Raw genomic sequence first — 26990 nt, 5'->3', positions numbered from 1 at the left:
AGAAAAGCTGTGCAGAAATAAGCGAAACTTCACCATTCAACTGAAATTCTTTTTATTCGATTTTGATAAAAATTTCCTCTGCTGTACTCGTAAGATGTCACTCTTTCTTCTCAGACTAATTTGACTGGATTGGAATTCCTCATTGAATAAATGTGAAGAATTATAATATAATTGAGAATAAATTTTACAACAAGGGACTCCACACTACATTCATCTCCAATGAAACGAAACAATGACGAGTAATGTGTTTTCATGTAAAGTTCTGTTAAAAATAAAAGAATAGTTGACAGTAGAAGTTTGAATTGACACTTTAGGTCACTAATTCCATATCTGATACTTTTATCGTGTTTTTTTCTTCTTTACAGTACGTATAATCGGAATGATCAATACTTATCTTAGTAATTGCCATGTTTCAGCAATTCTTATTGAATGACATTGATGTGGAATTCAGAGCACGTTTGAAGGACAGAGAATCTTATATATCAAACAAAAATAGTAAATTGCCTCTGCATTTTAAGAAATGGAAGTTTGATATATAACTTCACCTTGGTGTTTTATTTAGCAACTGCTGTGACATCATCTTGAACTCATTTTTTGTGACTTGCTACGTATACTTTTTTTTTAGCCGCTCTGTATAATCATGTGAATAATAACTCTGATTTGTTTGATTTGTTTCTTGATCTCGTTCAATAAAAACTTCAAGAAAGAAAGTTCATGTGATATTTGTCGATATTCTTGCATTCCACTTCGTTGAGGGTAGGAAATTCATTGTATATCAGATTCTAGCTTTTGATTTATCACTTTTTGGCTTTATTTCTCTGCAGTTCTTTTTTTTTAATCCCCTAGAAGTAGAAATCTAGTAGACGCAAGTTAAAGGGCTTGTATAGTTTTGGTTAAGGTGGGGCTTCAGGTTCTCGACTTTTTTGTGAGATAATGAGAAACCTCTCATGAAATATGAAAGAGCATGTAATCCTAAGACGGGTTCAAAGTTTATTTGATGAAAATTGGTTTACAAATGGCTGAGATATCCAAACCAAAGGGATCGCTTTAACACCACCACCTTTTATGAGGATCGCTCTGTTTTACTCTGTTTTACTCTGTTTTTGGATATTTCAGCTATTTCAAAACCGATTCTCATTAAATAAACTTTGAAGTCCTCTTAGACTATAATGCTCTTTAACATTTCATAAGTGATGTATTAGTATCTTGCAAAAAAAAAGTTAAAAGCTCACTCCTCATCTCAACATACACCCATCTCTTTAAGTACTACTTGATGCAAACCTCAGTCTCTTTGCACGCACGCTCTGGCAAACGCCAAGGAAGCTGACGAGTTCGTTTGCATGTAAGGGTTACGTTCAAGCGACTCGAAATCAGAGACTATTCATTCACCACAAGTGCGGTCTGTATACACGGAGACACGGAGGTTGTGCGCACACATGCATGATGTGGCACAGGGCTATAAAGCCTTAAAAATGGCTCGAAAAACTTCAGACAGGACCGAGGAGTCTTAAACGAGCCAACTGAAAAATTGCATGCTGGAAAGATTGCTTGAAGAAACGGTACGGCCAACATCTTGGTCAAGCTGAATTCTTTGCATCGACAGCTCAGCTCTGAATCATATCACATCATCTGCGAATAGAATCGGATGACTAAGACTCTATAGTAGAGTGACCGTGTCACTGAAGTCAAGGATTGACTTTTCGAAGGAGGAGAACAGAGATCCGGTGAAACAGTCGATTGGTGCAATCTATACTGGATGGTCAAACCCTATTTTGCCGTCTTGAAAAGGAGAGGTGATATTTCCCTCTCGCTGTGTAAGGTGAACTGGTGAAGTGTTACAATCAGAGGTCACTTCGTGAACTTGGCGGCTTTGTATTGCTTGCAGCCATGGAACTGTCGATACAATGTACGAAAGTTCTCGTGAACTTCTTTCTCGTCGTGCTTGCAGTTATCGGAGCAGTGTCCGGTCAGGGCTCTGTCGGCGGGGTTGCGAACTCACAAGCTGATTTCATTGAGGCGCTGGTAAGTGATTTCGTGATCTTGACTCCAGACATAGTTTCATCAAGGAGTTACCAGTTCACTGGTAACTCCTTGGTTTCATTGACGGAGATGCATAATCGCACACACAATCGCGACACTATACACGCATCAGGCAATTGAATTTCACGCATTCTCCTTCTTGGTGAGTCTTTCGCTTCTTTTTGATGAGCTCATCTGTCAATCATCGCTATGCCTATATGTATTCTCACCTGCACTTCTGGTAATTTTTGAAGGTATGAAAAATGATGAAACGTGAAAATACAAAGGAACTCCAAAGTGTTCACGATCGGGCATAGGCCCACACTCTTTCAGACCGATATGATTCTAGGATAACATGGGTAAGACTAAGAGTGTTATCACACTCGACTGTGGAAATGCCAATTCGATTGTACATCACCTTTCATTTACCTTCCAATTAACGCTCGTTCTTAACGTACGGCCCACTCTTTGCAATGACCACGACTCTCTCATATATTTACGTCCTTTTTGATTTAATACGTCTTTATCTTTATCTCTGTCTGTTTTGTTGATATCTCATGAGCTGATATGCAGCAAGAAGATAAAAAAAGGAGAAATTATTACAGTCGCAAAAGGATGCATGCAAATAAGTTTTCATGACGTACAAAAACATTTTTATGGTTTATACACAGGCTCTGGCTCTTCTATAACTGTATCCTACAACTGATTTTACAGAACCATGAGAATACATGTATCATCTAACTAAGCCATTCAGGTGCGAAGAAGAACCCAGCGTGTATGGAGGCGTCATAGACATTTCTTTTCAGTGCCTTCCGTATCCTCTTTCATTTTAGAGACATTCCCGGAAACAAAACGCAGCCCGATCGGAAATGGAATGTTAGCTCTTCTCTTAATAACTTGTTTTTTTTTTAATCATATCCGCTGTATACGTAGCGACCAGGTTAATTATAATAAAGGATGTTTAGCGGTTCGACTTGTTAACATTGTAACATCTGGTCAATGCTGATAGAACTCTAGAAATATTAATAGTACTGGCGATCCTCGATTAAATGTAAGGAAGATAATATCTTATTCGTACTTCATTATCATGTTCTGTTTAGGTCCCCAAATTACTATCTTTATTATTATATAAATTAAAAAGAAAGTAATTTGGGAACCTACATTTTTACTTCTATGCGATGGACTTTCGTAATTAACCCTGTTCGTTTTAAAGGGAGCGACCTGTAGGTAGTCAGGCCTTCGGTCTTGTGCCTGCTTTTATGTACGCTTGGTCCGAGATACCTGTATATATGATTTTCCGCGAACGTAATTCTGTCTTCAAAATTATGCAAATCTCTATACACTTGATGAAAACGGATTTCGAGATCCGTATTGCTGCATAACATTATTAAAGATGATGATACCAGCAACACGGTGCCATCACACTCGTTATGGTTTGGCATTGTGGTAGGATTGTCATTGTATGTTGTAGATTGTCTTCTGATGCAATGACTGCGTTGGGCCTCCCAACATGACCAGTGCCAGCAGAATGCGAATATCTTGTAACTTGACACTCATTCACGGATGTCTCCATACACGGATGTCTCCATACGATGGCCATGTTTAAAACTAAAACAGTGCAGGAGGGCTCAAAATTCGTCTTCCACCGTTTGGAATTTGCTCGCAATACATCGATCGAAGGGGTCTACCAAGAAACTTACCTGACTGACGCGGTTGGCCAGGATGATGAGTTGTTTTGGAGTATTTTGAATGAAAAGTGTAGAATAATTTCGTATGCCTATGACTCTTGTTTTCACAACAGGGCCCTCTCCGTTCAGCATTGTGGGTAGATAGAACGTTCCCCTAGCAATCATATTTTCCAACAAGTTGGATGCGATTCAGTCTAGCGCGCAAGATCGGTGGATACTGTTGTGTCCCGATTTGTCGATTATCGACAATTGATTCGAAAAATGCGTAGTAACCAAGATCGGGTATTCAAAGCTTTGAACAGCCTATAACATTGTAGTATATTTTCCGATACCCCCCCCCCCTCCTTTTGCTAATACTTTATAGCATTTGCGTAGTTACCTGTCTTAAATCGTGTACTGTTATTACAGCGTCATTTCACAGATTTTAAGGCGTACGTTAAGATTTTGGAGCAATTATAATCGACAGTTCTGCAGGCATGCAAATTATATGTTTTCAATCTTAATGCAAAGCAATACCTACGATCAAAATACCCCTTATTTTCAGGAAATTATACGCACCGATGCGCGCTATTAAGTGTCCTTTCGAACATGGAACACCTCGTTTTGTTCGTCATCTTGACGACTCTTAACCCTCTTTGTATAGCATTCTCCACAAAATATCAGCCATATTTCGATAATACTGAACCGCGGGCTCTCTACTGCAGAAGTTCGCCCCATTATAATCTTCATTTCGTTTGGTCTCACATCTTGTTAATTATACAATTAGTTCCTCTTACTTTCACAGTTTTGCACTTGTGAAGGTCGACCGCATGAGGAACTCACTTCTCTTTTTTTTTCCATCAGATAAATTTTATTTTGAATTGTATACCTTTAATGTCGAGCACAGATCCTGAAAGCGGCAATGGAAACGTTTCCCAGTTCTGGTCATTGGTATGAAATTCGATCCTTCAGTGGACCACACTTTTCCCTACAGAGGATATTAAAGCCAGGTATAACCACGTCAAGGTGCACTTGCAAGATGTTTCTACAATGTACACTGCTTAAAGTGCAATTCATTGCCACACTGCAGCCATTTAAATCAGTTGCTCCGCTCCCGGAGGAGAACCGCCAAATGCGTTCTCGTTGCCGAGACAAATCACGAAATTGACCGAGTTCGTATAAGTCCTAATATAGTCAATGTCTAATGCAATATCCGATCACGAGACTGCTAGAGGTAGGCAAGGCCTCACGACTAAGTTTTAATTCTTTATTTTCTTTTTCTTTCTTCCTTTTTTCCGTGTGGTTCAAAAAGACGAAGTCGGTTCAGTGGCAACGATCATAGTAAGAAAAAAAAAAGACATCTGTGCAATGCGTTGTATACGTGACATTGTGTTATCATGGCTATAAACAGCTATATGCAAGAGCTATCAAATTTCAGATTGACATCTAAATTCGACCACAACAATTTGCAATTGCAACTGATTGACAAATTGCCCTACATCGACGTAAATAAGCACTGAATTGATCAGCGTTTTAGTAGTAGCCATGATTTAAAAAAAAAAATCATGGGCGTACATACTCGAGCAGGATTCGAACCTACGACCTCCTGATCACCGGACAGGTGTCATCTCCACTAGACCACCGAGCTTTCGCCCGACAGCAAGTTTTGGTTCTAATCCTTATAGCATGCAGCGGGTACTGCTTTATTATTCAAATTCATGACATTCTTCCGTCGAGATGTTTTCATTCCAACTGATTGACAAATTGCCCTACATCGTAAATACGTAAATAAGCACTGAATTGATCAGTGTTTTAGTAGTAGCCATGATAAAAAAATCATGGGCGTACATACTCGACTTATTTACGTCGATGTAGGGCAATTTGTTAATCAGTTGCAATGAAAACATCTCGACGGAAGAATTTCATGAATTTGAATAACAATTTGCAAGTTCACAAATTCTACTTGCGCAACAGTGATCACTATTAAACCCCACACTCACCCCTCGCCAAATGAAATACAGCATCATGACTATTCGAGGCATAAAATTTATCAGGGTATAATATGTATAGCTTGTTATTGTAACCGTATTGTTCTTCGTATCTTTGTTATTGTGTGCTTTATTAAAAAACAAACAAACAACGCATTGGAATCGAGTAAGAAGAATTCAGTGACAAGATGTGCGAGGTTTTCTTTAATTAAGAGATGACGCCGATCCTTAACTTGTTTGCTTGCTCTCATTTCTCATCTTGCTCCCCACTTCCTGGTACATGCAGTGTATCTATGCTGCAGGTCTTGATATTTTTTTTTGTCGATGATTTGCAGTTTAAAGATAGCTATTACCATCGGTTATTAAATGGTGTTTTATGCAAAGGCACGTTTATCTATACATCTTCACAAGGAAATGCTGGCACAGCTCCTAATTGGAATGAGCGATGAGCGAGGATCAAAACTATAATTTGTTTCTTCTCTGAGTAGAAATAAAGTCATCAATGTTCATGCCTTCAAAACGTGGAGGGTCCTTCTTTAATAAAGTCCTGTTTGGTTTGATTCCATATCACAACTTGGCAATGAACGATAATAAAAGAGAACTGCTGACTGTAGTGAAACCGTAATACTGTTGAGTACAAATTAATTCAAGGATGTATATCATTGTGTCTTTTTCCACTAAAAAAAAGAAAGAAATCGCGATAAGCTGATAAGTATGTATGAAACTACTTCATATTGTGCTAAAAGAGTGCACTGAAGGATTATAGGTCTGTACGAGTGTGTCGTCCTTATTTTCCCGGTACACGCAGTTCAGTGAACACTGTCTGAGCATTAGCATTGATACTCTGTTCTTATTTCTTATCATTGCCGAAGCCAGCGTATCTCAAAATAACTATATTATTACAAATGACTTAAGTAATCTACATTTGATACAACAGCTGTAAAAAAAAAAGAAACTTGAATAATATATTGTTTACTTATTATTTATCTAGCGATCCACGTCCAACAAGCTTTGCTTTTTAGTGGATCGCTATTTTCCATAATTGAAGTTATTTTCCGAACGTTCACGAAGTATACATGCATTGTTCCTCGTAATTATTGTACATTATGTTGTTGTATATAATTTATTTCCTATACTACATGAATCTTTTTTAAACGTTTGGACAATATCATTTCATGACATGTATACTTTGTATTACGTTTTGATTTTGTTGATTGGAAATAAGCTATGACTGAATTGAATTGAATTGAATTAGTTAGAATGATTTCTAGAAGTTCTGCTCTTAGACCAGGGCATTTTTTCACTGTGCTTTATGCTATGTGTTGTTTTCAGGCAATGTCTAGCAGAATAAAAAACAACAACCACAACTAACAAACGGACAAGGAATAAACAATAGGCATCATGCTTTATCACCATGAAATTTAAAACAGATCTCTTAATCCCACTAAGGGTACGATAAAACCACGCCTCCTCATGTTTTTACAGATTTCCTTTTGCTATTCATGTATCTGTAATGTTGTTATTGTTTTGATGGCCGGTGTATGTATCACACCAATGACATTTGACCCCACATTTGTACGAGGATCCCCGGATGTTGTGTATTGTCCCTCCTTTTGTCTGCAGGCATAATCCAGGTAAACATCCGAGCGGTTCTGTGATCGTGTTACCATGGCAACGAAATGACGCATGCCCGAAGGCCTGGATTTCCCTTCTTTGTCGCAGGGAAAGTTACTCATCGAAAATCTCCAGACTTTAAAGTCTACTGACACAATTATGGTGTGAAAAGAAACAACTGTCATGGTCACAATTTTTGCTTGTAATGAGGGAGAAACAGCAGAGCTCAATTATTATTGTCAAAAATATCTTCTCAGGATATACACCAGAAATCCTTTAGGCGATGTATCACAAATTGGTGCTGACCTTTCCGAGTATCTTTTATGTCTTGGTTGTGTGTTGTTTTTGTTGTTATTGTTGTTGTTCATCACACAGTCTCTCTATTTTTGGTACACAACGTTCTCTCACTTGTCTTGATTAGTACACACTCACACACGTATACACACACTCCCCAAGATGACTTTCTTTGACTTTCAAATAGTCATGCGTAAATCACATATCATATAGGCCTACTACATCTTTATTCATTCATTCATTCATTCATTCATTCATTCATTCATTTTTCCATTTCCAGCAGAAACATATAGATATTTTACAGAAATTGGAGACATAAATTACATCAGAATACATAATAAAAGATACGTTTACAGAATATTTTGATTATACTGAAATGCTGGAAATGGGGTTTTTCACTTCATATGTTATGATGACAAACCATAGAATCCACACATACACACCCACACACACACCCACACACACACACACACACACACACATTTTTCATTCTAGTCAGTTCATGCAAGTTAAACTAATTACAGGATCTTGTTCTTTAACTGTAACCCTTTAACGAACTCTTGACATTAAAACGCATACTCACACACGAACACACACACACACACACACATATTACACACGTACGTTTATACATATTCAAAACTACGAAGGGTGTGCAAACAAATCAGCAGCTTCACAATCTTCAAACATTCATTAAATCCGTATGTTCATCCATGTTCAATCATCGCACTGACTTTAGCATATACGTAACCTTCACCAATGCATGATTGTAAAGAAGGTCCTCCCTTTTACTGAGAAAGAATAAAATTGCAAGTTGCCTGGCCAATAAGAATCTAATTATGAAATGCAACAGATTAATGACTATATCATTAACACTACAGAATACTGAAATAACTGCGTGAACATGATAACCATCGTAATGTAGAATGCAAAAGTCCCAATAGACCGAAAATGGTGTAATCGTGTCGAATAAACTTCGCTCTATTGATCACTTTTATACCAGTCTTTCTAATGGGGAGTGGAAGAGCTCCTCTGACTCTGATCTTGTTTTAACCAAATCAAATTGCTTTCTGTCATTTGATTAGACAGGAAGCTGATCACACTGAAGGCCATAGTAGTATCAATTACACTTATTGAAACGGACGTGTCTCCAAGAGTGCTGGAATAATAGTTTCTTTTCTCTTTCACTCTTTATGAGTCATCTTTCGCGTATTTCCTTTCCCTTCCTTTACCTCCTCAACCCCCCCCCCCCCACCCACGTGTGTAGGCCGAGAGAGATGTAGCATTGTATAGCGATATAAGGATAAACTATAACACCTGTTGTATCGGCCTACCCATTTACAGGGTTTCCATTGTGTCATCAGGGTTTCACTTGTAACGCTGTCTACGTCATCACTGTATAGGCCATTTTCCAGGCTCTTTGTTGTTGTTGTTGTCTTGGTTATCTGGAAATATTAACATTATTTCTGCAGACAGTGGCAATAATACTTAACGTGACAATAATTATTGCGCATAGAATTATAGACGGAGCAGTACGTCTATTTTTTTTTTTTTTTTGCCTTCAACGTTTATACAGCGTTTACGGAATACATCAGGGAAGTTTCTTTTTTGAGTTGATAGTTGCACATTTCCACTTCATGTGGTCATGGTGACTATAGTATTTCAAAAATTTTCCTTTATGGTCAAAATTCTGAAGTTCTAAAAGAGATGATGTGTTTGCGATCAATATTGTAACAATTTTTACCCATTTCCTTAAAGACTTATGGCTGTTAAGTTCGTAAAACAAAGTTATTGGGCCTAGTTTGCTAGATTTTCTCCTGACTGTTTGTCAAAGAGGAAACAATTTAATGCAGATTGATGTGCGGTTTAGTCGGAGACTCGTGAGGTGATCACATCACGATCTCATCTCATGTAATAAACTATTTCGTGAGATCTTAACTTATATCCGATATCGCTAGAATTTTCTCTATTCTGTTTGTTTAATCTGCTCAATATACTTAACGGTGGAATTGGATTTGAACTTTGTGTTGATGTGCAGTATACCACACCAGGCCTACTATCGAGCAACGGAAGCAGCGGGCTCTCTAAATTAGTCTAGTAATTTGTGAAGTCATCTGCGTCAGCAAGTTAAGGGACGTGTCATTGTGATTAGACGGTAGATGCAACCACATAATCACACATTCAACTTGTGGTTGATAGTGGTCATAAGTAAGGGGGCCTACCCTTTAGCTCTAGTCTCGCCTTCTGATGTCACATATATTATTTTTCTCGTAGAGAATTTGTATATTTTTCGGAAATTCCGTATTCCAGTGCATCATATGGCATGCTATCATACAGGACCGGAACGAGATCATTTTTTTTTTCTTCTTGAAAATTACGTGACATCATCCAGCAAGGTGAACTGTCAATATTCAGAGGACTCCGGGGCGCTTTATATACGTACTTGGTCTCATGTTTGTTTGTTTTTTAATCATTATCATTTTAATTATTATTTCGAGATCGAGACAGAAAGGAATACAGAAATTGGCTTTATAACTATATTTCCTTCTTTGGCAATGCAATCGCACCACCTATGTGATAGACCATTTCTTAGAACATCGCGCTCAGGGATATTCCCGTCCAAGTTCAAGTAAACTCAAACAAACAAACGAAAATGCATTTTCAAAATTTTGCATTCCATACCTCCCAGAATAGTGATAGCTGTAATACATAGCAGGATGATGATGTCATGACTATACGGTTTCCTTTCACTTGCACACACACACACACACACATGAACAAACGCACGCTCACACATTCAGTACGCATACACACAAGCACACAAAATCGTCACTTGCTTCCTTCTCTTAAGTAACATTAATTGAAGAAAGACTACAAGATATCCTTCAAATTGATTCAGATTTATAACAACTCATAGCAATGTCTACTTTGTCGAAATGGAGGTAGGGTTACAGATTGTGTAACCATGGAGCTACTAAAACAATGTAGCTCAATAGTGTAACTATATATTACACACTAAAAAAAATAGGGGTGCAAATATGGACCCCTATGGGGGTGCAGATGCTTGTCTTTATACAAGCCACTCTAAAGGTACACATCTGCACCCCATACAGGAGTACACAGTTTGCACCCCTACCTAGCGTGCAGACATGCACCCTATGGGGTACTTATTTGTACCTTCAAGGGTAATAATTTGTATCATCATGGGTACTTTTATGCACCCCTCAGGGGTACTCTGCATTTTTTTAAGGGGTACTGATTTGTATCATCAAGGGTACTTAAATGAACCCCTAGGGGTACTCCCTTGTCACCTCAGAGGTGTAAATAAGTGCCCCATATTGTGCATGTCTGCACCAAAAATAGGGGTGCAGATGTGTACCTTTAGGGTGGCCTGTATAGGGACAAGTGTCTGTACCCCTAGAGGTCCATATTTGCACTCCTATATTTTAGTGTGATAATGGACAGATTTTTACATGTGATCTAGGTCGTCACCTCGTCTGATTTTTCTATGTGATTGTGGCGGACTTAGTCGTGAAACCGCGTGATTTTCGATACTTCGAAATCCGGCAGCTTTCCTAGCTTATAGTCCGGCTTACCTGGGTTGTTTAACTGCTTTTTCTCGTTAAAGCCAACATGAAATTAAAAAAACAGCGGATTTCCAATTTGATTTGCACCATTGCCTTGATTCAAGCCACCATTCGATATAAATTATGCCCAGGAAATTACTCCTATCACATTACTCTTATCACATTAAATCCTTTTTATTGTGTGAATAGGGTTTACAGGCTGGTCTACATTCAGGTTTTGTTGCAGGATAGGTATCTGAAATGAGTCATTATCTCATACTTAGAGAGAGATTAAAATCGTTTCAAATAGTTGATTGTTTGTGAACATGTCAACCGCTGTCGCTGATGACATTGTGGTAGAAACCACTAATCGTTATAAAATGCGTCATTTTTTTTTTTTACGAGCTGTATATTGTACACACTGAATTTCAATTCGTATTGTTGCCTGGCGTTGGAATTCCTTGAGCAGAATCTGAAAGTTTGCTCAGAAGAAACGAGATTTCAGTCCCTAGCTTACTTTCCTCTTTTCTGGTTCAGCAGATCATATTGTATTTGCTTGAATTGATTAAGCTCACGGACAATGGGACAAATTATACTACCTGTCCCGCGTAAGAAATGAAGTGAAGCAAGACAAACCGCTGTGTTTAAACAGCGAACCCACAATATTACAGCTTTAACATATTTCTCTCTCTCTCCGTCTCTATTTAAGCATTACCTGATGACTTAGATTTCTTTAGATGTAGAAAAAGAAGAAAAGAAGAAAAGGTGAGATATCCGGTGATTCTAATGACTCAACGTAGATGACTTTCAGTTCAGTGTGAGTGTAGATGTGTGGGGGTCATCTCAAAATGGCGTTAAGACGCACCAAACTCACATTCGTTTCCAGCACTTAGCGAGGTGATTAGACCAATGACACCTCATTTTGCTTTACTTTCCTTTCTCCTCCCCCCCCCCCCCCCATCCTCACGCTGTCTTCCAAACGTAATATCACAAGAACAGAGCTCCGGAGAAAATCAGCTTCCTTTACACAGAGGAGTGTAGAGGTATTGAGACCATAGCTGGCTTGCATGATATATCAACGAATTTGTGAATTATATCGTCATCAGAATTGATGGAAATGACTTAATGAACAAAAAGAAAAAAAAAACATGACCGTAAGAGTGTTAGCCTATTTCATGATGAGATCTTTTTCGAATAAAGGAAGACCAGAAGAATACTGTGGCCGTCATTTAATGCCTTTCTTTGATGTTCACTACTGTAAATGCGAATTCAAAGTGACAAAATATTCCTTTAGTCACAATCATGACATTCATTCAATGATTAATTATATGCAGCTCTCTGTACGCAGGTTCAAGTGTAGTTCGGTCACACGTCGACTCACTCCTCGTATTTCATGTGAGTCACTGACTTGACTCAATTACAGTACAAAAACGATCCGATTCCTGACCAAACACAAAGGAAATTCCACTTAATCAATTTGTATTGATTCGAAACGGGAACTTGATTGTCACGTCACAAGTGAGAGTATCACACGCGCAGACTGCCGAATCCAATATGATTTTTCATTCATTGTTTATTTTTTGATGACTCCCGGTTTGAATTAACTGAGCTGAGACGGACTGTGCGGAAGTGTTCTTTTTTGGGCAAACGTGCCCTTTACAAATCGTACGATGATTCATTCATTCTTCAAATCACTGGACGGGTTTATATGATGGGTATCAAACCATTTAAATAGTCGAATACCTGTGAAGTATTTGCCTGTACAATTCATCACAGTTTTCAATTTGAACTCGGTGAAAGGCGAGATGCAGTATATCCAATCTATACTCAGCTTACTAGATCTCCTCATCTATTTGATCGTGTGAAATCCTGCACCGTTCCTCTCATGACCATTGACTATTTGTATAATGTACTTTGCTTTTTAAAGAATATCACCACCTCCCCTCGATCAACGGATATGCAGCAGGTCTTTTGTCCTCTAACGAAAGTGAAAGCCGCGTTGAACAATTACACAATAATCATGGACGGAAGGAAACTTTAGAAACACATGTCGCTCCTCATGCAAATAAAGAGCATGAAGAATTGCGATTGTAGCAACAGTCTCTTGTTCAGATGTCTGGCAACACTTCCTGATGACCAGTTTCAAAGTGCATAATTGTATAAGTGAGATTTGTAAAAGGGAACCCCTGTTGCTTGCAAGCACACCAAAGTCTTCGTCCATATTAATCCTATCAGTATGAATTTTGTGATACAGTATGTGTACGTCCTAACAGTCACGGTAATTTCGTGTTTCCCTTCTACCTTTCTTAAGACTGGAAACAGGATGATGCTCTGAGATGTCACACGTATTTTATAGTTGAAAATGATCCAGGCAGTGCTAGGTCCATCCGGCGTTCAGGGCTACCTTGAATTTCATATCATTATTTATTATTGAAAGTTTATGCAAAGAGATTAACTCTTATGGTTGCTGGCTGCACGAACCCTTTAACCGGGGTTAAATTGCCCTTATAACCTCTTTCCGACCAGCCACTGACAACTGATGCAAACTTCACCACACAATCTATATTGGGGCATGTGACTAACGCACATCATACCCACCAAGCACCTTGGAGACTCGTACTCTGTCAACGGGATGCGTGTGGGATGCTGTGACATTTGGAGCAATGACCATACACAAGTCTTAGCACGTGGGACCGTCACACTGACGTAAGCGAGAGGGAGAGGGAATATGGAAAGGGAGTGAAAATGTGGTGCAGGGTTCTCAAAGTTGTCTTTCTCCTTTCCTTTCGCAATTCTTGGGTATATTTCTCTCTTTTCAAACTTTTTTGGTCTTTTTGTTTTGTTCGCTTGTCTGGGCTTTTTGTGGAAGAGTTATCTGTCACTCCTGATGCAGGGCTCCGGATAGAATGAGGACTGGCGAATCTTTATTACCTATGCCTTTGTTTGCGGAGCGGCGAACCGATTTGACCTACCTGCACAATAAAATAGATTACTTGCTCATCCATTCCATAGAAACTGTTTGTAAATCCAATCGTATCTACTGAAGCACTTGGCCGTAAATGTCCGAAATACGTACTAGTATACCCATTAAAACAACAGTGTCCCTAACCAAATAAGGAAAGAAAATAACAACAAATAGATGCACAATACGAAAGATAGGAGGTCCGCACGAAGCAGCTTGGTTGCTGTGGAAGGTAGATAAATAGCTGGAATGACGAGAGTGCACAACCTGCGATAAGAAGGCATTTTATGGTATAAATTCAAAGGTATAGATCGACTCCTTTCTAATTATTGGCTTTCGCATCCCCAGCAGGCGTAGGTTTCTTAATCACTTTCTTCTTCATATACAGTCTTGAAGGAGTATGGCAATAAAAATGTCGCAGTTTGAAGGTGAAATGATCAGGCAAGAATAAACGAAAGAAAATAATGTCTTAACTATAAAGGAAACTAAAATGAAGTTTTATAGATTATGTGTACATGTAAGGCTGAAATGTGAGAAATGTAATTCAGCAAGATTATTGCAGAGACCTAGCCGTGGCTAGCCGTTTCTTGGTAAATAGATATGCTTGTTTCATTCTTGACTTGACCGAAAATGGCATGATCAAGCATGTTAAACAGGATTCATACAACATCCGTAAACTACATTGTAGATAAAACCTCGCCAGAGCGGCAAAATGTAACGGGTATGGCAAAGAAGAAGAATTCTTCAACTGTTGGTAATTACCACGATGCTTTGGCTTTATAAATATAGGTATTGTGTGGAAGTAGGCCTATAGTGTACCTTGTTCTGAAATGTCATTCATATTGGACAAATGCGCGTTCCGTTCAACGGCGGGTGGTACCAGGGAGGTGGATTCCACCTCGATCACTGGTTTGGTGCATTCTTCATCGGGTTTGTCGCAAAAGCAACCTCAGCCGTACGGCTTTTTGCAACAAAAAAAAAGACAACAAAAACCTCGCAAAAACACAAAAACAAACAAATAAAAAAAAACTTGCTCAAACAAATAACTAACTAACATCAATGAGATTGTGTAGTGAGGAGGTAATTGCCTCTGTCAGTAGAAAGGAAAGTGTGACAGCGTCTGGTGACATTTCATGATCGTCATGATTATCATGATCTTATCTTATTTTATCAACCCTCACTATATCTCCCAATCTTCCAATGTGAGTCAAATATGAAGCATGATCGATATTGGCATCATTTCTTGTCTAAAGTTGTCAGGTTATGACTATTTTAATCGGGGCACTCCGAGCCTGCACATCCGCCGAGAGAGAGACGTATAGCATAACTCCTTTGGATGGCATTTCTGACCAAGGAGACTTCCCCTAACTAATACGCGTTCCCTTCCCTTCACGTGCCTGCCATATTATATGACGTATGGTTACATCATGACATAATATTTTAACTCCCAATTCGAAGATTCCACGCTGCCTGGAATCAATGAAGTACTGTTGCTAGTAGCCTATGAGCATCTACAATACACACGTGTCAGAACTCCCCTACAGTTCTTCCGTTCTTCTGTATCAAGAGACGGCAATTGTTGAAAGTTTGAATGGCAGGCAAAGTTGACAGCTATCATACATCACATGACACCCATGTCATTAGACTTTTTACGAACTTTCACACTTGTGTTTTGCAAGAGGTGTACTTCAGGGCGTTGCCTTAAATAACGATGCTACCAAAGCCTGTGATTGTTCTTTTCAGTATTTTTGAATATCAGTGATTATTCATCGAAAATATGAAATACATCTATTTGAAATTGTTTTATACTTTCAGGTCGAGAAGACAAAAGTGTCGAAACGAAAACCAGAATACCGAAAATCACAAAGGGGCGGTGGTCTAATTACTCCGAAACCGCCAACAGCGGGAAACAAAGATACAAAAGTAGGGTTCATTTTCCCGATGCTACCCTTCGTACACCGACAGCTTATCTTTGAGATTAAACTTCCAGTAAATCGTGTGTCGACCCATTTAGTAGGAATACTTTTACATTCGAACTTCATTCTGTTTTCACTGTATTTATCTGCCTTCAAATCAATATTCCGTCATAAATGAACTCTCCCGTGGTAAAACTATACCAGTGCGTGTGGTTGTGCTTATGATTAAAACGAAACCTCCACAACCACTGTTAAGAATGTCACATCGCTATTTTCCCTTGCTCAAGCACAAATAAAGTTTTTGCCAATTGGATATGGAACCAAGTAGAAGTAATCTTTCCAAAGATTTACTTGAGACATGTGAAAAAGGGACCTTTCTCTCTCAAAGAGACATCGGAATTTTAAGACCAATATTGATACAGATGAAAAATGTTTCTGCAAAAACGCAGAATAAGAAAACAAAACAAGAATAAAAACAAACAAGCACACAAACAAACAAAAGCTTGTAATCAACATCCTGGTCCCCTTGACCCTTATCATTTGATGATGGAGATGTGTTTGATTCAAAGTGACACAATAGAATACCCCTGGACAAGTTACTGGAAATGTGGACAAAACGGAGACTCGATGATATGCGGTGTAGTCTTCAAAGGACACGTGATGTGTAGTAGAGTTTCTGTCATTAATTTAGTTAGTTAGTTAGTAAGTTAGTTAGTTAGTTAGTTAGTTAGTTAGTTAGTTAGTTAGTTAGTTAGTTAGTTAGTTACTTTGTTTTGTTGTAATTTCATTATTGGCCTCCGAGGATTTTTACCACGGACTGAAGTCAGAAATAAATTCATCCACGTACTCGCGGAAACCCCGGTCATTGTCACACTCTGTGTGACCTTGATAATGATCACATGACATTGAATCATCACCAAGTACGATCACGTGATGGGTTAATTCCTGTAGCCTCGTGTCAACACCATTATCACCAAAGTTGAGGAGCCACTGCAGCTCAGTGCATATGAGACAATGAACTTCTGATTGTGATGTCCTTGGTTCAAGTCTGCTTGCAGCAGTGATTGTGTCCGAAGGCCAGGTACTGTCCTCATTGCTCAGTCCTTCAGAGGGATTGGAAACTGTCTGTCTGGTGACATTTTTGGTTTCTATTTCATTGATCTGCACATAGTAAACCTGATCGGGGGGGGGGGGGCATGGGATATTAGAATATGAAAGTCTAATCAGATATGTGACAAGATTATAATGATAATATGGTCTTCTTTATCCAGCGAAGTCTTTTCAGTGATACCACTGCTACCAGAGGGCCCAGCATTCCCAAGTACCAATTTATACACCTGGGTCGAGATGGACATAGCGGTAAAAAAAAGTGTTGTCAAAGGACGTAGCCACATGACGGTATTCGAACTCGGGATTCGAACCTAGCCTCCAATGAAAGTCAAGAGTCTTATTCACCATTCCACAGTACCGCTACTGATAACAATGCTTCTTTTCCATGCACTGGAAAAAAAAATCATATGAGACTCTTATTTTCATTGATCATTCAGGTTTCATGGAAATAGCTCGTTGATCCAACACTACTAACGTTTCCTGTGCAATAAATCGCATCTCAAAATAAAATCTAACTGTGGATGTGTTTCTGATATCTTTTCTGTCAATAGAACTACATGCAGAAGTACCAGGGCCTTCCCTTGAACGATCCATCCAGCGTTGAGAGACTTATCAGCCACGCCGACATGGCCGCGTCCATTCGCAACATGCAGCTGTACATGGATGTGCCCCTGACGGGCCGCGTTGACGAAGTGACTCTCGCGAAGATGCGCCAACCACGATGCGGGGTCCCCGATCCGTCGGGCCAGGATAGCGACGGACACGTCCTCGGTGGAAGAATGCGCAGATACGCGCACACAGGAGGCAAATGGACAAAGAGAAAGCTGACATTCCGGTATGTTGCAATGTGAAAATCACACCAACTTCATGTCCATCCATCACTCATGGGTCTCAGTTATTTTGAAGAAGCGCATTGACATATCCAGTTTCTTCTACGGTGAATTTGATTGAATGTGATTTTGTTGTTGTTGTTGTTGTTGCAAAGAAAATGTGATTAATATTTTAGTATTCTTTTGAAAATTTGTCAGAAATGCAGATTTTTGCCTTTTATTGGAATCAAGTTTTTTTTTTCTTTTTCACTCATCCATCAAGATTTCTCCCACCAAATTTTCTCATAAGTCCACGACATACCTAAACCACCGATCGACAGAGCATCTTATCCACAAGAAGTCTCTAGATTCAAAGATGATATTGCAAATGGAATTTAAAAAATCTTTCCAGAAATGCTATACCTACCGCCGACAATTTCGTAAGCAAGGATATGAAGTTGATAGGGGACATATACTTGCGCTCCAGAGGCCAAAGAATTCACAACAGAATAAAGTGGGATGGACCGTCCCGAGGTAAAACACTTCTACAAAGCCTTTATTCCCAAATGAATCACTTCGGTCTCCTCCTTACGTGCTTATTTTCAATTTTAACAGTATTTTGAGGAGAACCGCGGATATGTCCTCTAGAGATACTGACACGGAGCTCAGGCGGGCCTTTAAGATCTGGGAAAAAGTCACCCCTCTGCAGTTCACCGAGGTGACGAGCGGGCGTGCCGACATCTACCTCAGCTTCGGCGTCAGAGACCACGGTGACCAGTACCCTTTTGATGGGCCCGGCTTCACCCTCGCCCACGCCTACCCTCCCCAGAGTGGCTGGGGCGAACTCGACGGCGACGTCCACTTCGATGACGAAGAAACATTCACCATTAACTCCTACGACGGTAGGTTGTCATTTCCAAAGAAGTCCGCGATGAATCTGTTCAGGGTTTTAAATCCTTTTCCAAAGAAGTCTGTGATGAATCTGTTCAGGGTTTTAAATCCTTTATATCCAAACCCATTTCTCTATTTTTTTTTCAGTATTAAGCCCGCCGCACACTATGCGACTCACGACTATACGACTGACTTTGGATCCAAAATAAATCACAATAGTCTCAGAATAAACACGCTTGTTTATTTCAGATCCGAAGTTTGTCAGTCATATAATCGTGAGTCGTGTAGTGTGCGGCGGGCTTTAGATCCCATCCTGACTGTTCATCGATAAATGTACAAGCAAACGTGAATTACGCGATCGTAAAGTGTAGTCGAATACTACTCCATAATACGAAATTATCTGACAGTAAGAGTAATTCATTCTCGTCGCTGTTGTTGTCTTCGGTCTCTCATTGTTTTTGACATACACGTCTGTCCACTCTTAACTCCCACTAGCAACACCACTTCATTTAAAACTATAGCTTTGAAACTTGACCTTTCAATGTTTTACAATGATGTTTTTGTGGGGTATAGTGCTGTAGTTAAATTGAGTTAAAATGTGAACGATTTCATGTGGACGCTAAGTAAAAGAGTATTATCACCGTGATTATACGTAGGTAACATGGAAATCATCGGCATTGTAATCATCTTCAATAATAGGCAATGAGGATAAAATCCTTGCCTAGGGGCACAACCATTGCTACCAGGGGCGCTCAAAATAGGGTCCTCTGGGTTGTTTTATATGCCAAGCCACAACAGTTTCTATGGTAACTAACCTGTTTTTTATGTATTTTGTTTTTGTCTCTCCCCCCCCCCCCCTTTTTGTGTGTTGTTCTTGTTATCGTTTTCTGGACCACGAAACGACTTCCAGGCACGAACTTGTTCCAAGTAGCCGCCCACGAGATCGGCCACAGTCTGGGTCTGGCCCACTCCACGGATAGCAGAGCGCTCATGGCTCCGTTTTACCCGGGCTACATCGAAAACTTCCGGCTTCCTTACGACGACCAGCTCGGGATACAGATGATCTACGGTGAGGGCGATATTGCATAATGTTAACCAATGTCGGTGTCACTCCTAATAGTTAATTCACGTATCTAAACCAGAACAGTGGTCGCCGGCCGTCTGCGTCTGCTGTCGACCACTAAAAGTTCAGTAAGTGGTCAAAATAAATGCGAATATGCGATCTCAGTTTCAAGTAACTTTGTAGTGCTATTTTGTGAGATACATGCAATATCTTTAAAAATGAATTTCCGATATTATGTCAGGTCTTTATAATCAATTGGTACAATTGGTAATTGTATGACGTGCGGGATTTGTACCGAATTATGGAGCTATATGATATTACTAGTTCGTTAGAAATTAACTAACTCTACATTTAACTCCGTCATGTTCTTTGCACTATAGGCCCACCCGACAGACCGTCAGATCCTACGACCCAAAAGCCCGACCCAGGCCCAAACCCAGGCCCAAACCCCGGCCCAAACCCCGGCCCAGATCCTGGCTCAACTCCAGTTCCTCCAACGAAATCGCCGGACTCGCGATGCCGAAATGACTACGATGCTATCTCTCTCATCAGAGGAGAACTATTTGCATTCCAGGTAACTTATTTCTTAATCCCAAAGTCACGGGAATCAAGACTATTGTGCCAGACGCTACCATAAACCTGAAACTACAAGAAAGGAAATCAAATAACTTATTTCTTGTCAAACATTTCTTTAGAAATTATGTCTTCTCTAAGCTCTAACATTTCCGAATGTAAATTCAGCTCTGCAGCCACAGAGTTTGCAGCAATATCCTGAAGCTTCGCTGCCAATCCAGTTAAATCATAAGTTGTTTCGTTCATCCGTACCCAAAAGCGTGACGTTTAAATTGAACACCGATACTAACATAGTTTGTTAGTTTATTTCATTTTTTCCATGGCTGGCTAGCCCATTTTCGGCTGCAATAGTCGGTCTTCCATGGGGTCCATTAAGATATTAGGCGGAACCACTTCACTGGGTTATGCACCATGAATGATTGAAGCGGAATATTTTACTTGTGTGAGTTGTGACTCTCGCACACACGGGACCTCCAATTTCAATGTCCTATCCGAGGAACAGAGTAACCTGCCTCTTTATTGAGAGGACGGTACGATTGCTCACAAAATTGCTCAGTTAGACTCGAGAATAGAACCAGGGTCCTTTGGATCTTGAGCCAAAATCACTACTCGTTAAGAGATAGACGGGGTAATAAGACCTGAAAAGCATTTACGTCAGCCAATCGTACGTCAAGCCGGTCCTAGGTCCATAGAGGGACAAATGCACTCTGTCCTGCAAACACACCAGAGGCCCTTCTAAACTCGTCTCTGCCCAAACACTGTGTAGAGTAGTATGTCAGGAAATGCGTCATCTCAACCTTCAATCTGCTCAGCGTCAAGATTGCCAACTGGCTAAATGTATTGAGTGCCATCTGAATTATCTTTTCTGACTGCAGTAAAGTAATGTATCAGAGATATATTCAATTTAACTACACCCTCTCCCCATGACTCTAAAATCAAGGCAGAAGACATTGTTGTAAATACTTGAAGAGTGTCACCCGACATCTCGTTAAACAAATGAATTCAAGAAATAAGAAAGAGCATTTGCATTGAGAGAACTTGACAATATTTTGGACCACTCATCAGCCATGTGGACATGGCCGTGTCCATTTGCAACATGCAGCTGTGCACGGACGTGCCGCTATTAAACGGGCCACGTTTACCAAGCGACAACTGGAAATGACCAACCGAAAAAAAAAGCGACGTGCGAAAAGATGAAGACTGGCGCATCATTATCACTATTATGAAGTCTTTGTCCCAGGACTAATAACCTCTCTCATTAGCTTTTTAGATCCTTTGTATGAGTTGTTATCTCTGCTCTCTACCATGCTAGTCATCACCTTTACTTCCATTATTATTACGGGCAACGATAAGTACATCAGACGTTCTTCCTACAGCATGAAAACCTATCTTTACGAACCGGCGGGCTTCGCAGTGATTTCCACGAGGAGAAAATTTTCAGTTTCATGTCCTAATTCACAGGGGATGTATCAAAATAAGCAAATAAGCATTTTCTCTTGAATATCGATTTGATGGAGTATCAACCCCATTTTCCTCTCTCTAAATGTGCGAAAGACGCAACAGAAGAAGACTGGTAAAGAGAAACAGCGCCATCACCTGCTTTTGGGCAATTGTGAATAACTTGTCTCGTGGATAGTATGGTCCTCGCAATTAAAGTTGCGTTTACACCATGCTCCCGGCAGCCACGGCAGCCACATTTGCCCGAGACGTAGTTCGCCGGGGGTAGATGAGACATTCCTCCTGTCCCCTCTCCTCCTTCGCATTCTAGTCTTGTTCGTTCCAGTCCTCGTCCCTGTGAACATAGTAATATAGCTATCAGACGCTGTTCTCACAGCGTACGGTTAGGTTAGACTATCAATATTTTCCGTCACGTTCCGCTACGGACCGCCTCCAAGCTTGTTTTTTTTTTTTTACAACCTATTACGTGCCATCTTGTTTCGTTGCGTTCACCCCGTTTAATCACGGCATACAAGATTCTTCAGTAGCACCGGGACTGCCGTGGCATTTTTATGCCATTTTTATGCCTCCGGCCGAAGGGTGCCGGAGGCATTATTATTATTTTTTCTTTGACAGTTTAAAAATCTGATGCGGCATCCACGGCAATCACGGTCTGCCTATCCCGTCTCACCGCGGTTTTCACGTCCATCCCGTTTTGTCCACGGTGGCCTGAAACGTTGCTGCCGTGGTTGCCGGGAATGGTGTAAACGCAGCATAATCTTTGTCATCAGAATTCCTTTGTGTCCTGTTACGCTTCCGTCATATATGACATGTATGTCACATTTTCCCTCTATTGGAAAAAAATATATATTTTCATCAAAGTGATGAGTAAGTATGAATGATAATTGTTACCCCCCCCCCCCCCCCCCCCCCCCCCCCCTCCCTCTCTGTTTCATGTGTCATCCATCCAGGGGGCCAAGTACTGGCGGCTCCGATTCCCCCAGCAGCTGATCTCGCGATCTACCGGGGAGCTGACCGAGCTTTTCTGGCGGGCTTTCCCCAACGACATCGACGCCGCCTACGAGAGATTCTACGACCAGAAGATATTTTTCTTTAAAGGTATAATTTTCTCTTGTCTTCTATTCACTTACTATTTTTGTTATTATTACCATTATCATTGCTGTTGTCATTGTTATCATTATCATTGTTATTGCTGTTGTTAACATTGCCCTTATAATGTTAGTTCATTTGCTTGCCACAGTTAGCGCTTGTGCTACTGTATATTTGGGCGAATTAAAAGGGTTCGGCATCACTCGCGTTTTTGCGAGATGTGAGTGTGTGTATGTGTGTGTGTGTGCGTGCCTATATATATATATATATATATATATTTTTTTTTTTTTTTTGGTCAAAGGGGACATCATAATGATATATACATAACATTGCTCAGCTGGTTTCACTGGGCCTCGAATCCAGGCCTTTTATAGACTATTAATGACTAATGCTGCTGACTAAGCCATCCCCCTTTCCCTTCTTCAAAATTACGGCGTCACCACTTGAACGCAATCACCCCATCGTTTATTTTGGTGCTCAGGCGAAATCAAATACAAAGCCAAGAAACCTCAATGCAAAGCTGAAAAATTATAAAAATGATTATTGCGTAGTATGGTATAATCAACCATTCACTGTAATGTGCATGTGACGCAGGCACATTGAAAGTGTCAGGAATGAATAATTAGAGAGTACTTGTCCTTTCATGTCAACGTATTTGATATAATCTTGCCATAAATGAAAGCAAAGATAATGTCATCTAGAACACTTTTCATATACGCAGATCATAAAAAACGGTTTTGGATATGCGTAATGTTTATCCCTGTGCGTAAGCCTGAGATCATGAGGTAGTGACAGTGTTTACACTTCTGTGCCTTCTCTGGAGCACTCCTATATAATATTGTGACGAAGCCAAAAGCTACCCCTGGAGTACCTCGATTGATATAATTTAAGATGCCTTGATATATTAGTTTGACAATGTATTTTTTTTCATATCTGTGTAGTAGTCTGGTTATAAACATACCCTATACCATTATGTTTTTATGATTGACGTAAACATCATAAAACTGGGGCCTGTTTTATAAAGATTGATCGTAAGATTGATCTTAAGTTGAATGTATCGACAAAAGTACCTCTCGACCTGCCGAGATTTTTTAATCTAGCATAAGTATCTTCGTGAGGCAGATTTACGATCAGTATTAATCTTACTCTCGATTCACTGAGTTTCGCTCAGTGAATTGAGCATTAGATCAGTCGTTACCCTTTATGGAAATGATGTAAGTGAGTAATTATGCCCCCATCAAAAATAGATAGATAAAATGATAGTGTTCTGCTTGTTTAGCACTGTTTATGATAATATCAGCCCAAAACTTTCTCTCTGTCTAATTGCTAACAGGAACTAAGTATTACAAGTACGATGGACTGAGGATGCTGCCCGGATATCCGAAGCCAATCAAGGATCTCGACCCGAATCTGCCAGGCAATCTGGATGCGGTTATCGGATTCAGGGATTATCCCAAGACATATTTTATAAAGGGGCGAAAGGTTTGGCGGTATGATGAAGAGCTGAAGACCGTGGATGCTGGGTATCCGGTCAACATCAAGAGAGTATTTCCGGGCGTGCCAACCCCTGTATCATCAGCTTTTCTCCATAAAGGTAAGAACTGAAGTGGCTTTATTTCAAGGGATGGTATAGTGGGTACATTGGTGGAAATGACGACTCGGCTTTTAACTTTTTGCAAGATACTAAGAAACCACCTATGAAATAGTACAGAGCGTACCATTGTAGGAGGAATTCAAAGTATATTTGATAGAATTTGGTTGGAATGGCTGAGACATCCAAAAACAAAGTAAAGTAAAGCGATCGTAATAAAAGGGGAGTCAACCTTTTATTAGGATCGCTCTGTTTTTGACATCTCAGAAGTTTTAAACCAAATTTTCATCAAATAAACCAGGAGTTCCTCCTGGATGACATGCTCTTTCGCATTTCATAAGAGGTTTCTCATTATCTCTCTCTCAAAAAAAAAAAAAACACGTTAAAAACCTACAGTTAGGTGTCAACCAAAACTATACAATCCCTTTAAGATGCTCGGTTTCTTTAGGTAATACGTGAAATACAAAATATGTATCATTAATAGTCTTGTATTTGAAACTTATGGAGCATGATTCCAAATTCTCTTGGTCACGATTTCAATGAAAATTGTACTTTTACTTGTTTACGTAACTTTGTAAATGCACATTACGCTCTTAAGGAGTTAGACCACCATCCAACATTGAGAATATAACAGTTACCTTGCATGAAATGTTTAATGCGATGCAAATATAGATATAGCCAGGGCACAATTTTATGGTCAGCAATATTCGCATAAAGCTAATTATATCTAGTTTGTAAACCAACTGGACTTCATGTAGCATTTTCAATATCCGACATGACTTTTTCAGCAGCACGATCCCCATTGTCATGATTGTTTTTCAATTTTTCAATTCAATTCAATTCAATAGTTTATTCATTTCCATCATCAAAAAGAAAAGAAAAAGTTGAAATAATCCAAAGTGATACAATTTTTTCATTTTTCTTACACTCGTCTGATAAAGGATTTTTTTTCAAATACAATATAAAGTATGTGCACGAATGATGTCATAAAAAAGAAACAATGCACTTTGCCATGGCAACAGAAATAGTAAATAATCACAATGATGGAAAACAGTGTTCCACTAAAAAAGCCAAGTTTGTAAGACGTGGAACACTGGAACAAAACAACAACAGCACCAATTTGTTATACCAATAAAACATGTTCATTTTATACTCTTGTACATTTACTCATTGATATATGATGCTGATACTATGAACAATACTTACTAGGATTTTAGAATGCAAACATAAAAACTATATAACATATCACATTTGTGGCACAGACACTATGGGGCCAGGTATACCAGGAAAATTGACCGGAAAGGAAGATATGCAATCGGCCACAAACATATAACGACGACAACAACAACAATATCAACACAATTGTATACTCTTTCCCTCCCTCCCCTTGATAAATTAGTAAATAAATCAGTCTTCAGTCTTGATGTAATTTAAATACATTGCTTCAGACATCCACGATGCATAACCGACTCAGCAACAACTATTGCGTAATAAAAAAAACGAGTAAAATTTCAATATTCGAAGTGTGTTGTATAATAATATTATAAACAGGAGACTCACATAGCTCGTCAAGAGTGAAAAAAAAAAACACTCGTTATTTTAGAAATCAATTTTCTCTAGGGATATCATGAATATTTTATTTTCTCTTACATTTGCCGTACTTTAGATGGAGCCGCGTACTTTCTCAAGGGGTTCGAATACTACCGCTACAATGATACGCTCAAGCGAGTGGAGGATGGCTATCCGCGGCGATTCGGCGTGGACTTCTTGGGCTGCGACCCGCAGAAGCTAGTCGATCTAGGTCAGAATTCGACGGACAGTGGCGGAACTGGGAAGGGTAACGGCCTCTGCCCGGGGAACCTCTGCGTTACCATCTCGCTAATTTTGGCTCTTTTAGTTGCCAGTTTGCGATAGACTCTCATACTGACTGGATGGATGTTTTTAGACGTTCAGGATGTCCAGTATGTCCAAGAACACAACGACAACAATGAAGAGAATGGCGCTTGATCAAGTCAGACATTACTGGGCATTCATTAAATCAAGAACCGTATTTACTTGGCGTTACAAGTAATTTCACCAACCAGATACCATCATGCTCAGTGCAGTGGTTTATTTTTGTTTTGTAACCCAGGAAGATATGATTTTACCTGTGATTCCTGTGGAGGAATTGTCCTTCTCTCCGTTGACGAATTCATAGCAACAAAGTTTTAACCAAAATATTATGTCTTTGGAGAGAACAATCGCGGCAGCATTTTGTTCACATAACAAACAAGCAGTACTACGCCAATACACGTCACGGTGACGTCACGAAGACACCCATTCTAATGGGATATACTTCCCAGAAGGAATTTAGAGTCTACGAATTTAGTATAACTGCAAC

General features: G+C 39.6%; 1 protein-coding gene across 1 annotated transcript; it reads left to right on the top strand.

The window, feature by feature from the left end:
• Window positions 1–1573: 1573 nt before the first annotated feature.
• Window positions 1574–26560, top strand: LOC139735135 (collagenase 3-like). Its single transcript, XM_071645901.1, has 8 exons — window positions 1574–2022; window positions 17688–17971; window positions 18561–18847; window positions 19747–19905; window positions 20280–20473; window positions 22881–23028; window positions 24353–24613; window positions 26277–26560. Exons 1-8 carry the CDS (start codon window positions 1888–1890, stop codon window positions 26522–26524), a joined length of 1716 nt encoding a protein of 571 aa, XP_071502002.1. The 5' UTR covers window positions 1574–1887; the 3' UTR covers window positions 26525–26560.
• The last annotated feature ends 430 nt before the right edge of the window (window positions 26561–26990 follow it).

This window comes from Diadema antillarum, unplaced genomic scaffold (assembly GCF_040938485.1).
Source record: "Diadema antillarum isolate AM-2024a unplaced genomic scaffold, OU_Dant_1.0 seq00000565_RagTag, whole genome shotgun sequence".
Classification (NCBI taxonomy): Eukaryota; Metazoa; Echinodermata; class Echinoidea; order Diadematoida; family Diadematidae; genus Diadema; species Diadema antillarum.
This window is presented reverse-complemented; position numbering and strand designations above follow the sequence as displayed.

Excerpts from the sequence above, each read along its gene's own strand:
- LOC139735135 (XM_071645901.1), top strand. The coding sequence starts at position 1,888 with ATGGAACTGTCGATACAATGTACGAAAGTTCTCGTGAACTTCTTTCTC. Across the intron at positions 20,474-22,880 it reads GAGAACTATTTGCATTCCAG|GGGGCCAAGTACTGGCGGCT; the intron begins GTAACTTATTTC and ends TCATCCATCCAG. Across the intron at positions 24,614-26,276 it reads ATCAGCTTTTCTCCATAAAG|ATGGAGCCGCGTACTTTCTC; the intron begins GTAAGAACTGAA and ends GCCGTACTTTAG.